The sequence below is a fragment of the Excalfactoria chinensis genome, chromosome 9 (genome assembly GCF_039878825.1).
Source record: "Excalfactoria chinensis isolate bCotChi1 chromosome 9, bCotChi1.hap2, whole genome shotgun sequence".
NCBI classification, from domain to species: domain Eukaryota; kingdom Metazoa; phylum Chordata; class Aves; order Galliformes; family Phasianidae; genus Excalfactoria; species Excalfactoria chinensis.
In genome coordinates this window covers 4664711-4685686 of record NC_092833.1, presented here as the reverse complement: position 1 = coordinate 4685686, position 20976 = coordinate 4664711, and the positions used below count along the sequence as shown (strand labels likewise).

Genomic DNA, 20976 nt, shown 5'->3' with positions numbered 1-20976 from the left:
GCCAATACAAAAGTCAGCCAAGTTCACGTAAGATGACACATAGCTCAGATGCTAAATATCACATCAGACAGTGTGCTGAAGCACGTCTCAACATGGGAATTTAAAACACTAATTCAACCAAATCAAAACCATGTGCATAACATTCTACACACGGCATCCATCCACTGACTGTCTCAGATTTCTTTTTTTCCAGATTACAAAATCTTCCTAGTATTTGTAAGCATACTTCACTTCCAACGTGAAGATAACTGCTACGAGCCTTTGTATTTTATTCCCAGGACGGCCACGAGGAATCCACCAGATCCCAAAAGCGATAAAAGGAACTGAGCAGTAAAATGGGATAAAATGCTGAACAAATGTCTTTCTATCAGCAGCTCCTCCTACGCCACGTTTTCCAACCACTCCATCATCTTGACAGCCCTCCACTGGACTCATTTGGGTATTTCAACACAGGAGGTAACCACACAGAACCACGTGAGAACTGCTATGTATTCAAAACTCTGTGGCTTAATCAAATAAACAAACTGATATTTATAGCAGAGAGGGATCATTTTAGATATAATTTTGTTAGGTTTGCTTCCAAAACCTGAGAGAATTCTGTGATACACTGTAACTAGGTACTAAGCCAGAGGTTTATGCACATCTGGCTTGATTCTTATAAAGGAAGAACAAACATGGCACGGACAAGATGAGGCCCAAGCCCACAAGGAACTTTTAGAGCATCCTATGTGAAAATAAGGAATGCTCCCCTGAGGATGGCCCCACCACAGGCTTACAGTTAGATGAAGGACACATTAAGTCACGGTGATGAAATGACCAATAATCCACATACCAAGCCAAGTTCAGCATTAATAGATTTCTTAAAAACAAACTCAATGGTCCCACACAAAACCCTGTGCTGAGGCTCAGGCTAGGTTACAGCATACAGCAGGCTTTCTGCCATTGGTGGAACTCAGACACTGCTGTGGCCTTTCACATCCCTCTTTGTACAGTACTGCAAAGTGAAGCAGTGCAAGGACAGCTCCAGCCAGTCTGTCCTATTCTGCCTCTTCCTCCCTGAACAGACTCCGCTTTGCCCACTGTTAGTGGTCCCAGCGATGAAACAGCAGAGGACTAATGGATCAGGAACCAGGGGGTTATTAATGCAGATGCTATCAGTGAGAGAAAGACTGACTTCAAACAGTTTGCCAAAACTAAACATGGGAGAACAGTAAAAGCAAGACACAAGGCTGCTCTTGAGTAAAGTCTCAGATAAGCATTCCAGTTAAATTAGAATGCACTAAACGACAGAATGGACTAGGAGAAAGTTGAGAGAGAACAGAAAGCAAAATGAGAAAGTATACTGAATATATTAAGCTCAGCTTAATGTTTGAACTGAGGAGTAGCTTATACATTGGAAGAGAAGTTACTAAGAAGCTTTTTAATTAGAAAGAGCTCTCCAAAATAAGTTCAAAACACCCATTCATTTTCACATCGAGAGATAACAATACAATAAACTGGAATCACAGTTGAAGAACTGACAAAATATCCAGCAAAATAAAACTTGCACAGATTAAAGTTTAAGATTAGAAGAAAACGAACCTCTCTCAGAAATCCACTGAGCAAGACATATTTACTGAAACTATAACCCAGCTGCAAACACTGCAGGTTTCTCAACTCAGTAACTACAGATTACAGTCTCTATCTTATGCAGCATTATTATTACTTTTTAAAGGGGGAAAAAAAAAATCTTTAGTGTCCCATATAAACTGCTCTTAATGTGTACAGTGAAGAAAGGTTTAATTTCATATTGTCCTCTTAGATCAAAAGAAACTGAAGCTTTAGGAAAGACTCATACTTACGCTGGTAGTTGCACATAAAGCAGGCTTGTGCTGCAATCATCCACTCAGCTCTAGTCTCACAGAAGATAGCAATGTTTGTCTTTGGTTGCTGACCCAACACTGCTAAGCCATTTCCAAAATTAACAGCTTTGATGTATACATCTTCATATGAAAGCCAGGTGTACTTGCCAAGGATGACCTAACAAGAACAATAAATTCAGTTTAAAAAACAAAAAGCCTTAACATATGCCCTACTGCAACCTTATCCGTGTGAATAAGCTGCAGATGTCTGAAGCTGTTTAAACTGTAACACCGGTTTATTAATAATGAAAATATTCTTGCCAAAAATTACAGCAGCTGTGGAAGGTCCAACACAAATACTGCAACATCTCCATGCACATTGTCACCTCTGTTTTGGTTTTCACAATACAAAAACACACAAATCCCACTGTACTTTGCAGTTCAGAAACCCTAAGAAAAGCTGTGATTATCTGACCCATATGCCTTTGGTTTTACAAAGCTTTTTTTCCCTCAAATAGATTGCGATAAGTTCTGGCTAATGCAAGTCTTTCTGTGCATTTGCTTTCTTAGACATGTGGACTAAGATTCTCCTACACAAATATGACACATAGGTGTTTGATCTTATGCAAGACTAAGAAACTGGAATCCAGAAAGCACCGTATCTGTGGGTTCTGACAGAAATATGGAATTCCATTCCCTGTGTTTGTTCTGAAACAAATGTCAGGGGGAAGAGGAGCAATCTTATTGCCATGTTTTACTGCCAAACACAAGTGGGACAGAAGACGGGAAACTGCTGGCAAACCTCAGCACTGAGAAGCCGGGTGGAAAAAGTTAAGCAACTTCACTTTCCTTCTGTGTGGAAAGCTGGTGCACAGTAAAACTGGATTTGAATTTACAGTTCAGTATCTAGCAGGTTCCTATGTGTATGCTTGCACCTTTCGGTGCCATTTTCCCACCAAGTGACAGGTTACTTAGGGGATATCTTAGAACTGTTCACATGCAGATGCAATGCAAAGACATTCTGTGCTGAATTTTCAGTCTAAATTATTTGCCTTTCTTGTCTAGCTACAAACACCCTGAGAATTTTAAACACCATCACTTTCATTGGTCAAATATTTTAGACCTTTCCTTTGACTAGAGAGCATTAATTATAAATGCACACAAACACTACAAAACAAAGGCAGATAAGCAAATGTTTTCCCCATTGCCCTATTCTGTTTTTCAGATTTATCAAATTTAACTAAGTTTCAAAGTTACAAACACCTAACCTGGATGTGTAACTACATTTCTAACAAGGATGTATTTCCAGACGTGCTTGCAAAATGAATTTTAACAGAAAGAAAAAATATTCCAATATGTTTCTTTTATAACATACTTTTCAAGCTGCTGAAGTTTACTGCTGAGTCGAACCCACTGCAGCCTTAATCCATACTGCTCATTAATGCCTACATTTAGGAAGGCAATACTTCCTTAACTCAGGACAGACATGGAAAGACACTTGGAAATTTCAAAAGCGTTTTCATTAGAAAATATCATTTATCAAAACCAAAAACCAATACTTGCCAACAACAGCGCTACCACCAAGAAATAAACATCTCACACACACATCTGCTCAGGATTCCGTGTCTTATTTACTTCTGCAAATAAGCCTCACAGACAAGCAGGCTGCCCAAGAACCAAAACCCTTACTGAAGGAAGAACACCAGCAACTCCCCTGCCGTCCTGGCAGAGAACCACTGCAGGATGCTGCCTGGTCATGCATGGCTGCTGGCAACCCCTGGGCTCAGTGCCCAGGCACTGACTAGCTGCTCACATGTCAATGACAGGGACCTGGCACACCAGCCACTTTAACACACCAAAGTGCTTCTGGTATGGGAACACTTTTTTGTTTCAAAAACAAACAAAAAACCCTGCACATCTTCCTATCCATTAAAACTTCAATTATCTCAATTTTTAATTTCAGTTTGAGGAAGTTTCTCCCCCTAAACACCTTGGAAAGTCTCAACAAAACTCACCAGTTGAAAGCAATTTAAAGCAACACCCTTTCTATCACCAATCTCCAATTACAGAAGGGTATCAGAATGCTGCTCTTAAATAAGAGCAGGAAAAAGCAGCAGGTTCATATTACCGCTTCTGGTAGCTTTGCCAACTAGTAAATCAACAGTCTTTGGCCTCTTTCACCATTCATGTTGTAACTTGCCAAAGCTGAAATAATAAATCAAACAGTCAAAAAACTGATCTTTCTGAATAACACTTGGGATTCTTTCTCCCTTTCCTGATGTTTGAGTACCCATCTTCAAACACATCTCCCTCCTTGGCCATTTTTGTGTAAAATTTCTACTGTAAAGAGCTGCTAAAGCCTATGGTAAGTGCCATAATCTTTTGAACGTTCACCCACATGCTTTACTTTGCAGCTTTCAAAACCTCTCCCTGCTCTCATAACCGACACATGCCAAGAAAGTAACTGTCTGAGGGGTTGCAAGAGAAAGGCCATGGAGCCGAGATTATTCAGAGCTGATTACACAGACAAGTAAAACCAAACATGAAATCAGCAGACAGCACCTCTCAATGATTCCTTAGAAATAGTGTGTGAGTAGAAAGACACTGCCCTCTAGTGCATCAGTTTTTAACCACATTTAAACTGCAAGTTAGTAAAAATTCTTCAATCTTGTCCTTTTAATACCAGTACTGCAATAACATTGGGAAATTTATCAAATTACTAAAGAATAAGTATTTGCTGCCTGGTGGGCACTTTTTAACCTCAATTGTAGGGCAGCTGTGTTCAATATATACATATTTTTTAGCATGAAGGCGCCATAAAATGTTCTGAAAGGAAGAGCAGGCACACAGGCACACACAGTCATAGAACTGCCCGACCTCACTGACCGTTTGCAGCCTGCTGACAAACAGTTCAGAAGCCTCAAAGAATCTCAACTACAATTTGAAGCTTAATGATTTTGGAAACAACAATAAACATGAAGAACCACACAGTCCCTACAATACTGTTTACTGAGGAGCACCTATGGCATTTTTCATCATCACAAGCAACCTTTGTTCTGCCCATCACAGCCAGAACCTTCCTGCAGCCCCCAGGTTTCTGCACCAGGCACCCTTATCACTTCAGCACTCCCCTTTTGCAAGGAAAGGCTTTTCTTGTACCTCACTGCTCATCTCTCTTGCCTCCTTTTTTATTATCTCTTTAACAAAGTGAGGAAGAGCACAGATTCTGTATCATCAAACTCCTGCCACCATAATGACCCAAGATCTAAACTCACATCTTCATTGATAGATAAACTCCTGTCTTCATTGTTCTGCTGTTTGTTTTTATTTCAAGTCTATGGCTTCTTTGGCCACTACACAGGAATAGATCTTTCAAACAATAATAGAAAGTTCCAAAAACAATACAGGTAATCTTGGATATCACTGCTCTCTAAATTAAGATCATATACAAACTTAAAGATGTACAAAACCTAGCTTCAAATAATTTCAGCTTGAAGTGGACATACATTAGCTCTGTTAAGAATCGGAAGCTTTATTTTAATTTGAGGTGATAATTATTTACTCAAATTAATTGGGCTAATCTAGCCCAGTGCAATTTGCACATCAGAAAGCCATCTTCTAAAAGGTAATGCAATTCAGTACACAGATCCACGATCTACATTCAGATTTGCCACTGACATACAGGTGACCTCAGATAAACACATAAACCATTCCCATCACTCCATTCAACTTCTGAAAGGGAAATAAGCTTTGCAGCTCCCACTAGGTACATTAATAATATGCACTACACACAAGAACTGAGAACTGCCATGTACCTATTTAAAAAGCTGTACCAAATAAACCTCATGGTTAACTTTCACTAAGAGTATCTGGGCAGTGAAGAAGTGCATGGTATGAAAGACCAAAATCAAAGAAGAACCCTGACATTCAGAGTCAAAGGCACCTTGTGCCATTTTAACATTTACTCCCTTGCTAAAACATGCTATGAGCTAATAAGAAATATTAACTTCCTAATGGAGAAAAAAATAGAGTAAGGCTACTTGTTAATTCCACAACTCGGAACTGAATAGCATCAGGGCAAGCATGGCAATCAACCACCATAATGGACTGTTGTGTCAAGCTTAGATGGAATTACCTAGCTTAGGTAATTTCTAAGTCTAAAGACTGAAAACATAAGTAATTTAAGTAGGTCAACATCAACATTCCTCAACCTTCCAGTATTCAGAGCAAGTTGTTTGCATAATAGGAAAAGCCAAAACTCTTAAGATCTTAAGCCTTATGCTACCAATTATATTTGAAGAACAGAGCACTGATCACAGGCAGACAAAATTCTGACCTGTGCCCAGAAGCCTTAACTTTGCACAACACCAACTCCTCTCTGTCAGCTCCTCTGTTTCTTTACAGGGCATCAAAGCATGAATGCAAAAAGATTCTATATGCCCTTTTCTCTTCAAAAATACAAAATTTAAAAAAAAAAAACAAACAAACAAAAAAAAAAAAACAGTAACTAACAACACAAGCCCTGATCTCTGAAGACTACAAAAACATCAGCCTCTTCAACCAGAAGTTTCATACTGAAATTAAACCTCCCTCTTTGCACGACAAACACATATTAGCCAAAAAGATCACCTTAATGGAGACCGAGAGAATAAAGGTTCTCCAATTAAAGCCTGGGCAATCCTTTCCCAAGTGAAAATTCTATTAAAGACCCAAACATGCAGGGCAAAACCATAAAATCTTAATTTACAGTTAATTTCACTGAAAAGGCACTTCTGAGTAGGCATCGACTACTTTTGTTTATTACTTATAATTATAGAGAAAGACAAAGGGAAATATTTTTGCTTGCCTAAAATAAGAACTTTAAGCCACTTACACCATCCAAATACTTAAAGTAAATAAATAAAAGGTAGCAGCTTTCTTTTCTTCCCTCCCAACTTGCTCTGCTGGACTAGAAATGTTACAAGTAAAACACATGGAATGAAAAGCTCGAAAGGCAGATTGCAAAAACCCTTACCTTTTTGAAAACCTTTCCTGATGGCTGGATTTCATCTTCCTCCTTCAGGATTTCCCGCGTTCCTAAGAGCTTTTTGTCCTTATATTTAGTTTTAGCATACTTAAAAACTTTGTCAAGTGTATCACAGCCAGGATACAGAACTGAAGCTAAGCAGTGCAGACTGTTAACAGACCTGTAGGCACTCCCAGGCCTGTTATTCACAGGTCTAGCCTTAACCTGCTTGGATTTTGCTATAGCCTGCCTTGAGCCTGAAAATATGTACCAAGGAATGTATGTTAAAACCGTGTACACCAAGATAATAAAGTTTATAAACTGCAGAAGAATGGGGTTGATGTTATGCTTCAACTTCATTTTGGCTCCTTGCGACAGTTACGGGGGAGAGTTTGAGACCATGGAGCAATCAGACAGGGATCCAGAAAGATCTGCAAAAAACGAGAAACGAAGAGAAACGAAAAGTTAACAGTGAACTGTACTTGAGAATGCTTTCAAACACGCGTTACAATACTTAACGCATCAGAAGTAGGCCTCTCCATGCAGAAAGAAGTAGGCCTCTCCACGCAGAAATCAGGCCAGAAGCCTTAATCCCCAACACAAACACCACAAGCCACCCATACTGAGTAAACACTCTTCCACTGCATTTAACAGGCTGCAGTGCTGTTGGTATTTGCATTTCTTTGGAGGTTGAACAGTACAAACACAGAACTGTTAGGGAATTCAGGACCTGGTGGGGTTTTTTTAATGAATTACACATATAACCACATAACACTTCAGGACAAACACAACTCACCCACAGTTTCAAAAGATTCCCTTGGATCACATCGCAACACCTGCATGTATATATCATGTATCATAAAAGCAAAACGGTCTAACTATAATTACATATCATTCAGCTAACTCTTCAAATGTATTGATACAACTACGTGACGAACAATATCATCAGTCAGAAAACTAACACTGATGCATGCACGAGATGCACACATTTGACTGTTCTTACTAAATGAACTAAGTTCCCATTACAGGCTACAATGCCAATCCCATATCAGTTTTGCTGATGTCTCACAACATCCACCAACCTCAAAAACCCAAATAAAAAGAAATGTTCGTAGAAAAAAAGAAGTTTATATCGCAATATATAATAGTAATGGAAAGAAACCTCACTTTATCACAAGCATTACATTTGAACATCCTTTTGTAATTGAGTGTGTGGGATGAGATTAATTCCGTCCATCTCCAAAATATTCACTTTCTTTGAACTCCAAGCAAAAGTATTTCTGCAAAGCACCCAGAGACCAATATTAATGCAAGCACAAGAGCCCTTCCTCGTAGGTACTAACTGGAGCCAGCAGCAGAGGGGGAAAGGAGCCTAAAACGGAACAGTGTATACATATTATTTTTAAGATCAAAGGCAAAACAAGAAATGTTTAAAAAAAAAATAAAAATCTTAAGTAGGCTAAAGGGCAAATTCAGTAATCGTTTGAAGAGACTTATGTTCTTACACTGTCACTGAAGGATACGTACATGGAAATAACCACATGCCAGACAATAAGCTGCTGTTTTCATACTGAATTCTGAGTTCAGCAGAAAGAAGTTAGCCCGTTTTTCAGGAAGTAACACCCCACGGGAATTGTGTCTGGCCCAGCTCAGGGCAGAGGGGAGAAGACACTTTTTCCTTATAAAGCTGAAAAACTTATTTGTGGCTAACGCAGTAAAAAAGGAATTTACCCAAACTGTGTGACAAGCAAGAAATAAAGACAACTGACTTAATACCTTTTGGAAAATTCTTCTCCAGATTGAGTCCCTGTCTGAAAAACAAGCAAGCTGCCCAGAAACATTCACTTCATTCAACAGGCAAGAAGAGGCAACCAGCACACCCACTGCTGAGCTGGGGGCAGCACACCGGCAGTGCTCAGCACTGATCCCGCTTAGCGCGTAAGCAGTGATTTGGCCTGATAGACTTCTTACACTAATGCTGTCACACCCTTTTGGTTTAGAAGCAAACTTTTGTTAAATGAGAAATAAAATCCTTACAGGAATGTGTTTACTAATTGATCTGCTTATAGCAATTGCACTACAATAGAAGCATAAATTAATAAGAAAAAGAAACCTTATGCAACTTTTTATTATGGCGGGTATGGGTACATCAGCTGATACAAGATGCTCTGTCTCAGTTTACTCAACAGGAGCTGTTACAGGCAACTGCAAGATCTAAAAGTGGAAAATCCCAATTACATATGTCAATTACAAAAGATATTCCCTGCTCCTTCACTGGTGTTTTGTAACATACACAAATAAACAAACAAGTCTTTTGCTCACGTACCATTGCATTGTATCACCTTGGAGAGTCCAGGCCCATGATATTAAGACAAACCATGTTACAATGTGCAGCAGGATGGTCCTGGACTATGCCTAAGCACAGCACAACCAAGGTGCTGCAGCAGTCAGTCTCAGCAGCTCAGACCATCAGTTCCAGCATTTGGGGGTGAAAAAAAATATATGTATACACAGCCTTGCCTATCTATCTGTGCATGGAATAGACTTCAGCAAGAGTAATAAATAGCCCTGGATTAACAAGACTACATAAAACAATAATCACAAAAATCAACTGCAATCTACTATAGACAAAAGGCTTTATTTATCACCCTTTGGGGGAAATAAGTCATACTTAAAATGCATACCAGCAACTCCAATTTAAAATATGCAGCACAGGTAACACTTCCTACCTATTCCTTGACTGCAAACACTCTAATTTACAAAGCCATTCACTGCTCAGGCAGATTATCTCTTCCACAAGACCGTTTTGGTGGCTGGCCAGTCAGAGGTTAAGTATCAAGGTACTTCCATCCATCTTCTGTCAAACACAGCAACTAAACATGACCGAACTCTAACCCAAGGAGTTCAGAACACCCACTCAAAAACACTGATATGCACGTACTTGAGACCTCAAACTGTAAATTTCTTACACCAGTGAATGCTGCAAATTTGTTATTATTTGTAGAAAAGTTAATAGGCTTGGCTTCATTGGACAAAATATCAGACAATATGTGTAGATATTCTGGTATCTTGATGAAGAAAACAAAGACAACATAGCAAAACACATCGTACAGAACTCTGTGCTGTTTGCAAACTTCACATCATTAGCTTCTGCTAGTTAACATCTGGACTTTAAGTGTTTCTTTGCTGATATCTATTTTACAAAAGGAAGAGTTCTAGAAGTTGCTGTTCCTTATTTTTAAACGTTCACACATTCACCTGCATAAAAATGGCAAAGTCAAACACAGAGCCCAATGGCCCAGCTGACCGGGAGCCCCACAGCCCAGCCAACACTAGGACTGTGATCCAGAGAGTCCTAGTCCTGTTGGCAGCTTGGGCCTTCCCATACACAAGGCACATCTGGACACACAGCCACTGGGGAGAGGCAGCAACAGGGCAGCGTGTGACAGTGCTGTGCAGCCAGCCACAGCAGCAGTTCCCACGTGGCTCCAGCACATTTAATGCTGGGCTGCTAATAAAAACAGAGCATTTGTTTGCAAAATCCAGCCCTTCCATTCCATTGTCCCACCACTTTAGTGCCTGTGTGGCTAGAAACAAGTCCGATTAGCTCGCTGATCTACTTTAAACCTTCTTGCCAGGCCAGAAGCATGGACCTAAGTTTGTATCAACTCTGGCCCTTCCTGGAGCCTAGCGTATCATTGCAGGAAACTAAAAAAAAGCAATGCTACAGACACCTAAACCTGAACCTACCGTCACCTGTGGCACATAAACATCCTTTGGAGATACTAACATCAGTTGAACAAACAGCCTTCCCTGCAATTCTGATCATAGCAACCTTCCTATTCAGATTGTTTTAAAATGTATTTTCCTTAAGCTTTTAACTTAAATAAGTCTGATGAAACGTTTATGGATTGGCTAATCCATCTTCTACTAATAAGAGTAATTAAAATAGCGAATTTGATGGACAAAGTACCTTACTACAACTGAAGATGTCAGAGTAAATTAGGTATCTACATATTAAACATCAAAAAGAAGTAAACACCAAATTCCCAAGTACACTATTAGGTTTTTAAACCACAGCTATGAATCATAAATCAAAGAACAGTTAAACAAGGACACCAACACTGCTACATATACAAGCATGCGAGAACTCTGCATCAAGAATTAAATGGAAGCTTCAACATTATCCCCAACTCTAGCTACTGGAGAAGGGGAGACACAGCCCAGTCATCACTGCCACTTCATCCTTTAAGTTTCGACTTACTGCCATTTTCCTATTGTTTAACACAATCCTGCTAAGTACGTCCACTGGGAGGCAGACTCTGCTTTCAATATGAATGGAAAGAAAAGACCAGAATGGTGTGATATGCGTTTTCTACTACAAAACACAGCCCGAGTTCACTCCTCTTATTTCTGGGAAAGCTGAAATGCCAAGCCATGAAACAGGCTTGTTTTGGGGTGCGGGGGGAGGGAGGTATTGATGAAAAACAATCAAAAAACAATCAAAATAGAAATCAGTGTTCCATTTCTGTATCCTCAGTCTGTGCATTGCATAATATTTCTTATCGGCCAAACGTGACTAATGTAATATCAGAAATTTCTAGCATGCACAGAGATTTACTTTTAGATGAGCTGCTTTCCTATAATGTGATGGTAAACATTATTTGTTAGTCTATACTATATTCCCTTAAAAAAAACAAACTAACAAACAAAAAGCCCATATGGCCAGCTCTAAAGTCAGGTCAAACCCTGTATTTTTACACCAATGTCTTCCTTAACATTTCTTTTTGACTTTATGGGCTTCTGCTACAGATAACTTTAATCCAGAACCTCTTTAAAGAGCAAGCAGCAGACAAAACACGCTTAAGTCAATCAACAAAGCAGAGACAAAATGATGTTACAGGCTTCTGAAGAAAAATTAAAGATTCATTCTAACTCTCTAAAGAAGTTCTTTACAAGAAAAGTACCAGCCAGATGAACTACACTTTCAAGAGCTGAACCCATTTTAAAGGGATAAGGACATCCACAGCACAATCAAAGACATCAGACTGATGAAGTGGCACATTTCACCACTTAAATGGATGGGCTGAGCTGCTGACATTTTAAATACGCTTTTTATTTTGAAGAACAAATACATATTCAGGCTCTAATTCCTTTGTTTTGTTCTTGTTTGCAACATAATTGCATCCAGCCAGCTACAAGAATTTACCAGCAAAAAAAAGGTAATGAATTTACTCCCCAGGAACATCAGCTCTTCTCCCCCCACTTTCTGCTGCAGTGACTGCACCTCCAGACCAGGGGAAGCTCCCTCCTCTGGCAGCAATAGTTGCTGTGAGGTTCCCAGACAGAACCATCACACTTCAGTGAAGGATTTCTGATCCAAAGCCCACCTGTGTGTTTCAGGCTGCATTTTGTAACAGTCACTCATGTATGGAAGATACACCCCTGACAACCACAGTGCTCCTGAGCTAACACACAGACTGGAAAGTCACTGATGCAGGAAGCAATGCTGTAGGACAACACTTGAACAGAAGTCTCTGCGTATTTGGTATCTCACACAGAGAGCCTCTCACAAGGGCTAAGCAAGACATATGAGGAGTGGTACTTCAGCAACCATACAAATACAGAACACAACATGTGGAGATTTTCCTGAGCACAAATAAAAAGGACAATATATAAATCCTAAGTTCTGTGAATATGGAATACCCAAGTATGCTTTCTGTAATCACAGAATCATTAAAGTTGAAAAAGACCTCCAAAATCATCCAATCCAACCACTCACCTACCACCACCACCACCAGGCCCACTGAGCCACATCCCAAGAACACGTCTACCTCTTCTTTGACCACCTCCAAGAATGGTGACCCCACCACCTCCCTGGGCAGCCTGTGCCAATGATTCACCACTCTTCCTAAGAAGAAATTCTTCCTAATAGCCAACCTGAACATGCCCCAGCACAACCTGAGGCCATTCCCTCTCAGCCTATCGCTGTTAGCTGGGAGCAGAGACCAACCCCAACTCACACCACCTCCCTCCAGGCAGTCATAGAGAGCAATGAAGTCTCCTCTGAACATCCAGACTGAACATCCCAGTTTCATCAGCTGTTCATTTTAGACTGTTTACATTAATACCTGTGAAATCCTATCTCCAAACAGAACTTTACTGACAATTGCCCAGGACTCCCAAGCTGCATTTCCTCAGAAATACTCTAAGTCATATCCAAACATATAATCCACTTGAGCAACAATGCGCAGACACTGCTTTTCTCCTCAGAACCTAATAATACATTCTTACATGGCTTATTCAACTCCAGTTTTCACGCAGGCACAAACTAAACCATAACTTATACTCACTGGAATACTGCACAACTCAGTTATTTGCACAAGTGTCAGTTGGATGTGTCCCATGTGCAGAAGCGTGACAGCAGGTCATGCATGACACTAGGTCACTAGTCACTAGCTAGCTCTAGCTTTGTCACAGATGTACCACACTGTTCTCTGCAACATCTCAGCTGGCTAAAAAGCTCCCTGAGCTAAGCACATTCAGAAGGCCAGGCAGGGCTCCACAGCAGGCTGCCTCAGCTGCTCCACTCTGCCCTCCATCCCTCCCATGCCCTGCATCCAGGTAACTCCGCAGCAGACAGCACTCTTTGCACTCAAGAAGTGTGTAAAGGCAACACAGGGCTGCTGCAGAGAAGCTTAAAATACAGACAAGCAGGCTGCTTTGCTGCAGCACTTGCATGCTCTTATTCTCTAGAAGAAGTGGGGAGAACCTGAAATTCATTTAAGTATCAGGATGCCTAACATGCTCACTTGAAAGATCACACTATTTTCTAACCCAAGACGTAAGAGGACATGAGGACTACCTTTTTCCTTAGCTGCAACAGAGTGAATACCATTTTCTCTCTTTTTATAATCCCCTCCCATTTCTGTAAGCAAAGGTAGGCAGGACCAGCAGTGAGCATGCCTGATGATCCCAGAATACAAAACAAAGGCAAAACAAGGACTCATTAAATTAGATGTCTTTTCATTCTAAGAGCAATGATAAGCACTACAAGCACCATCCCCAGCTTCAGCTCCTTATTCATCACCTTGCAAAAATAAATTTACAAACTCAAGTGCTGGAAGTCAAAGGACTACATCCAGTACCCACTGCTGGGGCCAGAGCGAATAAAGCTGAGGAGGTAATTAACTACTCCCAGAGGTTAATTCAAGTCCTTAGAATACAAATATCATATAGGTAAAGAGCCTCTGGCAGAAGGGAATTCTGTTTCTCTATTCAGGGAAAACACCCTCAGATCCCTGCCTGTGGCATGAGGTTGGAACTTGATGATCCCTAAGGTCACTTCCAATCCAAGCCATTCAATGATTCTCTGGCTCATCAGAGCCATTAAACACCTCAGCTATAAATGCATGACAAGCTCTGGTGACAGAACTTCTGAAATCATTTGTGAACTTTATGACAGCAGAGCAGATGCAACTCACTTCTTCCCACACATGCAAGCAAGCTCCCTATCACAGCACTGCTGAGCCTGCTGCCTTCTTCCTATGCCTGCTGCCTTACCGTCCCCCTCTCCTCCTCAGTCCTCATGAAGTCTGGAGACACAAAAAGCAGAAGCATTATAGATCTTCGTGTACACCACACCTACCCTTCCACAAAGCCTTCTCAACCTCTGTTTTCTTCCCTGTTCCCTTCTACCTTTCACATACACCAACACATTTAACACAGATAACAGACAGCCTTTTTACCAAACACAAACTGCAGGCATACCAAAGTGTTAACAACTCACCAGACATGTTCTGCTTTCTCACTTTTTTGTTTGTTTAAGTTCTCAGACAGTGAGTCCATGCATTTTGATTTTTAGTTAAGTTTGGTTTAACAACTGCAGGGCATGCTCCTTCATTTCACAGAACATACCGCACCTTAAAACTTTGCTTTTCAGAAGTCACACCACAGGCTTGGTCCAATAAACTTGCCATCACACCCACAGGTGCACATCACTGCACTAACTGCTCTATGTCTGCTCAAGAAGCAAGGAACCCAAGTATAGCCTCCCCACGGACACTGAGGTTTCCCACATGTCTCATGTGCTGTCAACCTGCACAAAACACAGCAAGTTCTATATCCTGCCCTGGAGAGCAAGAGGAGAAAAGAACACTTTTCTCTCTGAAGATGCAGACAAGTTGTTGCTAGATAGTATTTCCACTTCCCATTCACAGTGTCCTTTGGGTTTACCACAGGAGAAAGACTTGTCTTCCAGAGATAGGAATGTAAAGCAGCAAACAGATGTGGGACAGGACCTGGGATTTGCAGCACTACTGCTATTACACTTATTAATCAACATGAAGTCATCTCTTCTCCCCGTCCAGGTCACTGCTTTCACCTAGTGGATATAAGCATCCCAAGTAAGGATGATGCTTACGCAGTACTCATGCAATAACAGAGTATCACACTTCCAATTCTTAAGTGAAATGGGGAAAGGCTTGCACTTATTGCTGCTTTTGACTGTGAAAATCTGCAATTCAGTAACTTTGATAAACCTTGCATTATCTTCCCTGCTTTTCAAGAAGCTAATGAAACTGAAAGCCAGTCTGTCCCACACCAGGTGTTGTAATGAGCTAGCACGCCTTGCTAATTGACAACAATCACAAACAACCACACGTGCTGACAAATTGCAGCCTCCTCCTGTGGGATTACATACACTGAGCAGCACAATGACTTCCCATGAGCTGGAGACTTGCTCAAGGGACACAGAAACACTTGTGAGGGCAATTCCTTCCTGGAATCAATGGAGACAGCTGCAAAACAACTCATGAGTTTTGAACAGTATTTCCCTAGTTGATTTAGAAGCTAACACTGAGTCAGATTTGTGCTTTCTTCACAGATTTCAACTTTTGTTTCACCTGTAGCTCTGGATTTAATAATGGTCATGCAGGAGGGGCAGCTGGGGTACGGCCCGTCCTGGTTATTTCCTTCAACATCTTCAAAATTGCACCTAGAAGCAGAGTACTGAAATCTTCAAGGGCCCTTCAGGCCTAATTACACTGCAAACCACCATGTAGATCAGGATCTCAGAATGGAGAGCAATTCTTTCAACTCTAACAGCAAAATTAAACAAATAACGCCTTGCCATTCGAGAGGTTCTTAAGATTGCCTGAAGTGCTTGCAATATTCCTCCAAGCATGAGAAATAAACTTGCACTGCCAGACAGCACACAGCTCTCAATAAGCTGGCTCAGAGACTTACACTACACGGGCAGCAGCTACCTGGAGATACAGGGTGACTCTGAGGGGAAGGGACCGCAGGGGTCTCCATTTCTACCTTCAGCTCAAAGCAGGGTGACCCAGGGGAGGAGACCTCCCTTCCAAGGGCTTTGTGCAATTACATCTTGAGAACTCCAAGGAAGGAGATGGGACAGCAACACTCTGGAGGTAGCCTGGTGAGCCCTGAGAGGAAGGGGACGATTTGCTGCTGCAGGGCACATCATGGTCATCAGGGTCACTAGGTGAGGCCCAGCAATCCACCAGGACAGCCCTGCGAAGGCTGAGTTTGCTTAGTAACCAGCAGCACGCGAAATGGATAGAAATCAAAGCCAAGTCTTCTTAGTGTTAATACACCTTACTTAGTAGTACTAAGTCGCATCTTAGGGCCATATTCAGATGGCCTAAATTCCACATAAATCCTTCTGCCTCCTATTTCTTATTAGCTGGCTTTCAGTCAGCTCCCCATTCAGCATCTTACGTAAATTCTCTGAATTGCTCTCCAAAAGCAACAGGATTTTTTCATGGTCTGAGAAAAGTGGCTTCGGTGCAATTGCAGCCACCTGAAGTTGCTCTGTAAGGCCCAGCAGCACATCAGGCTGCGTTACTCCTTTGGCCTCATCAGTGTGGCAGGAAGCAGCAGTTTGTCAAGGAATTTTGATTTTGCTGCCCTTCCACTGGAAAAAAGGAAAAGAAAAAAGTACTTTTACACAGAATGCAGATTTCTAAACAATTCAGGACACAATTCATGATCCTGCCCCAGCCCGAAGCCAGCTCTCTGAAAACATCACAGCACACCAGCAAGATGCAACACTGCAAAATATCCTGTGTCTGCTGATGTCACTGTTTGTTAAGGCTCAGGGTTCATCCTTCTCACAATTACTCTGAGCAGAACGGGATGCCTGGAGACAGCACAACTTTCAGAAACAAGTGACAGCTCACTGCGGGTCAAATAGGCTATTTTATGTGTGTGGCAAGTTTGCTGCTCTTCCAGTGGCACTGGAGCCAGCTGCTCTGAGCAGTCACCAGGAGCAAAGCCATACCACAATGCCCAGTGACTTTTGAAACTAAGAACATTCCCCACTGGTTTTGTCCTTTTTTGCACAAATTCTGGATTGATAACAGCACTTTTTGAAAGTTAAAAGCGCGCGTCAATTTACACACAAGATCGTCATGTTCGGTGCTAGCAAATCCAATCGATAGGCCAGAAGATACGTTTGAGAACCACGAGCTTTTAAACAAACTGCAGTGTTTTGCTTTTTTGTTGCATTCCAGCTGTTATATGTCATTACACATAAGTTACATAGCGGTGGGACTTTTTTGGGGGGGTACTTCAAGAAGCTCAGAAAACGACCCAGCAATGTTTCCTTCCAGCTTTCATGCAGCCCACGGTTCTAATTTTCCCGGAGGTTTCTGCTTCCTGACTGTACAAGCTCTGTGCCCAGCTCGCACGACCCGAGCCCGGCACTGCTCACGGCGACGGCCGCGACCCCGGAACGCGCTCCTGTCCGCACACCTCGGCCGAAAGCAGCGGCACGGAGCGCTTCGGAACGCGAAGGCAGCACCGCCCTCAGCCGCTGTGCTCCCGCAGCCGGCCCGTTCCGAACCAAACAACGAAGCCCGCGCGCGACGCGCTCCCAGCGGGCAGCACCGGCCCGGGGGCCGCCGCAGCCGGAGCCCGCCGCCCGCCACGCTGGCACAGCCGGCCCCGAACCGGCACCTGCCTCGACCCGGCCCCGCTGCCGCTCCGGGCGCCCCGCACAAAGCGCAGCGCACGCCGCCCCGGGAGGAGCGCTGCCCGACCCGACCCGACCCGCCGCTCCACCGCCCGCCGCGCGGCCCCAACACGTTCAGCACCACTCCGGGCCGGATGGCCGCCGCGAGGTCACCCCGCCGGGGGCCGCGACGGGCCCGGCCGGCACCGCCCGCTCCGTTGTGCGCTACGAGGACGGCCGGCACTCACTCACCGCTCCGCTGCCCGCAGACAGAGGGTCCCGCCGTTCCCCTCGGCTCAGCTCCGGCTCGGCCGCCCGCCGCCGGGCGCGCTCATCCCGTATGCGGCTGGGCGCCTCCCGATTGGCCGCCGGGCGGTGGCGCGCGGGGCCGGGCTCCGCAGGAATGGCGGCGGGGGGGGTCGAGGCGGAGAGGGGTTACTACAGGTCAGGCGCGGCGCGGCGCTGGGCGGGGCCGGACAGCTGGAGGGGCGGGGCTTCGCGCTGCGCATGCGCCGCGGGCTCGTCCCGCCGCGGCCTGGAGCGGAGGGGGTTTGGGGGCGGCGGGTGGGCGCTGTTAACGGCACGGATGGAGCCGCTCGCGGGACGGCAGCGCTGCCTGAAGGGTCGCTCCGAGGCGCTGCTGGCTTATGACGTGTGGCGTAGGAGGCTGCCTGACATCGGCTGTCACCGTGCCGTGACCGACAGAGCGGGCTTTGGTCGGGGCTCGGCTCCTGACGGCCATTACTGAAGACCCGTCCGCATGGACGCCTGCAGATCCTGCAAATGGCCCTTCGGAATAGAAGGCTTTAATTCAACCGGCTTAATACAACCCAGACAGTCAAATAACAGCAAAAAACACTTGATTTCACTGATTGCATCATACCTTGTAACTGAAACGGCTTGGTACAGAAAGATGGGGAGGGTTGGGAGGATATCAGTGCAATGGGTGTTTTACACTTGTTCAGCTTCATGCAGAATATCCTATAGGAAAAGTAAAGAACTCGGGGATTTATGGCAACCCAATGAGCACGTACAGAATGACCGATAAGCCACGTTTCTAATTGGAAATTCTAACAATTAAAGGCAATTAAAAAGTTTTTTTTGTCAGCCCGGAGCACTCAGAGAGCGAAGGAGTAGCTGCAAAATCACTAATGGCTGCTACAGATTGCACTGATGTATGCACGAACACTTGTTTATTATGTTGAATTTCCAGTCAGCAAAACCCGTTAGCTGTTCTCACCTCTAAAAGTTCCAGGCATCCAGTCAAGGGGAAAGGAGCACTGCCATGTGTTGGGATCAACAGCGGTGGATGGGTAGCAAGCAGTAACTAGCAGGGAAGGTTGCTTATGAAAATGCTGATGAGGAAACGCAGTCAACTGACTCATCGGGAAGGAGAACAGAGAACCAATGTTATCTTGTTAAATATGGCCAATTCTAACCCGTATCCAGTGGGAATTAATAAAAACAAAGAGCAGCACTGAAAGGGGAGAGTCTATGAATGGGTAAATGCATGTGGAAGGTTGGCATTAATCTTTGATGAACAGACTGCTGTGTGGTGATACCGAGGAAGAAGCCAGAGGGGAGAAAGAACAGTGTGACAGATATAACAGATGCGGAAGCTTTTAGCTGAAATTCCCTGGAGGGATACAAACAAAATTAAGCACTTCAAGAAGATACGTACATTGAAACTAAAACCAAACGGGCTTCTTATGTGAAACAGCAGGGACAATTAGGGAAGGACGGGTGCAGGACAAACCTCTCGGTCTGGATGGAATATATTTCTTTTGTGTGCCTTCAAACTTGTGACAAATAACTGACCCTACAATTAGTAATCTTTCTCCATGACTCACTGCATAACTGAGAACAACAAATTAATATGCCATTACTCTAAATTAAATGGACCTTCACTAAAAAGAAGATGATGTTTTTAAACTGTTGTTTTTCTTTTAGAACCTATTTTGTCAGCTACAAACGATAACCAGTTTAACAAGGGGGCATTTACCCCCTGATTTTCTTAATTAAACAACCACATTGGCTTTGCAGCGCTCTGTCTCTAAGGATATCCCAGGAGCGTGGCATTCCAGATGCCCTCTTAAAACAGGGAGAGGATTGAACTGGTGGTGCACAGGCAGGGGATGCCAGCTGGGATGGGGCTGTGGCAGCAGGGACAGCTCGTGTTCCTAAGATCATCATCCCCAGAACTATTAATTTGGGGGTGTTGTTTTAAAGGACGGATTGTATTTTGGCTTTTTGTTTTACCCTAAAAGAAACAGCATGAGATTTCGATGCTGAATAGCCTGCACGTACACACCAGTACATTTGACTCATTTTGGTCCATGAAGCTTTTTGTTTCCAAATAAAGGAACAAATGAGTAAGTTGATACAGTTAGATTAAAAAGAGGCAAACCGTGGCGTCGTACCTCAAATGATTAATTATTTAGTAGAACACTTGGTATTGTGGTCGTAGCCAGAGCTAATAAATACTGCCACTTTTCACAGAGAGAGATGGATGACATTAATAATAGGGTGATCAGGGCTATAGCGTAAAATTCATCATCGCTTGACACAGTTCAGCTTTGTTAATGCTCGAGTACTCCTTTAAATGCCTCTCTTACATTTTCTGTTACTCCATATATATTGCCAACCTACTGCAATAAATCAGAGTGCCATGTAAGTATTAGCAATACGATAACCTCCTCCAGACTGAAATTTCCAGCTGGGGGGAAAGCGTGTAAATCTGCACAACAACCCACCAGGAGCACAGTGTGACACCAAGTGCTCCGGAACATAGCCATGCTATGAGAAATTGTGTCGCCCACGGAAAATAGAGGCGGGATTAAAACTAGGTTTTATTTCTGCTCTTGAACTTTCTTGCTCGAAAGCCTCCTGTCATTTTCTAGGCCAGTGAAACTTTACAGTTGAGCTGACAGCACTCAAGGCAGCCAAGAGGAATCACAAGCATCTAACAGTGGCTCCAGCCTGCAGGAAAAAAGGTGATCCTTACAAGCTCCAGAAACAGCAATGATCGACTTGGCCAAGCCCAGGTCTGAGCCCATGGCACTTATTTGAGGTCAGCCACACAGTGTGAGCATGCAGACAGCTGACACCTGCAGCATGTCTCAGTTCCATGGCACACCACAACCTGGTGCAGCCTC

At 43.2% G+C, this 20976-nt stretch overlaps 1 protein-coding gene across 2 annotated transcripts in view; it reads right to left on the bottom strand.

The window, feature by feature from the left end:
- The window catches only part of ACSL3 (acyl-CoA synthetase long chain family member 3), a 39880-nt gene extending 21667 nt beyond the window's left edge, over nt 1–18213 (bottom strand). For both annotated transcript variants that reach the window (XM_072344543.1, XM_072344544.1), the window contains exons 1-3: nt 18074–18213; nt 6856–7277; nt 1842–2019 (exon numbers count right to left, since the gene is read on the bottom strand). In XM_072344543.1, coding sequence (XP_072200644.1) covers nt 1842–2019; nt 6856–7206 — 529 coding nt within the window. In that variant the 5' untranslated portion in view covers nt 7207–7277; nt 18074–18213. The remainder of the gene's footprint in view (nt 1–1841; nt 2020–6855; nt 7278–18073) is intronic.
- Nucleotides 18214–20976: the final 2763 nt, after the last annotated feature.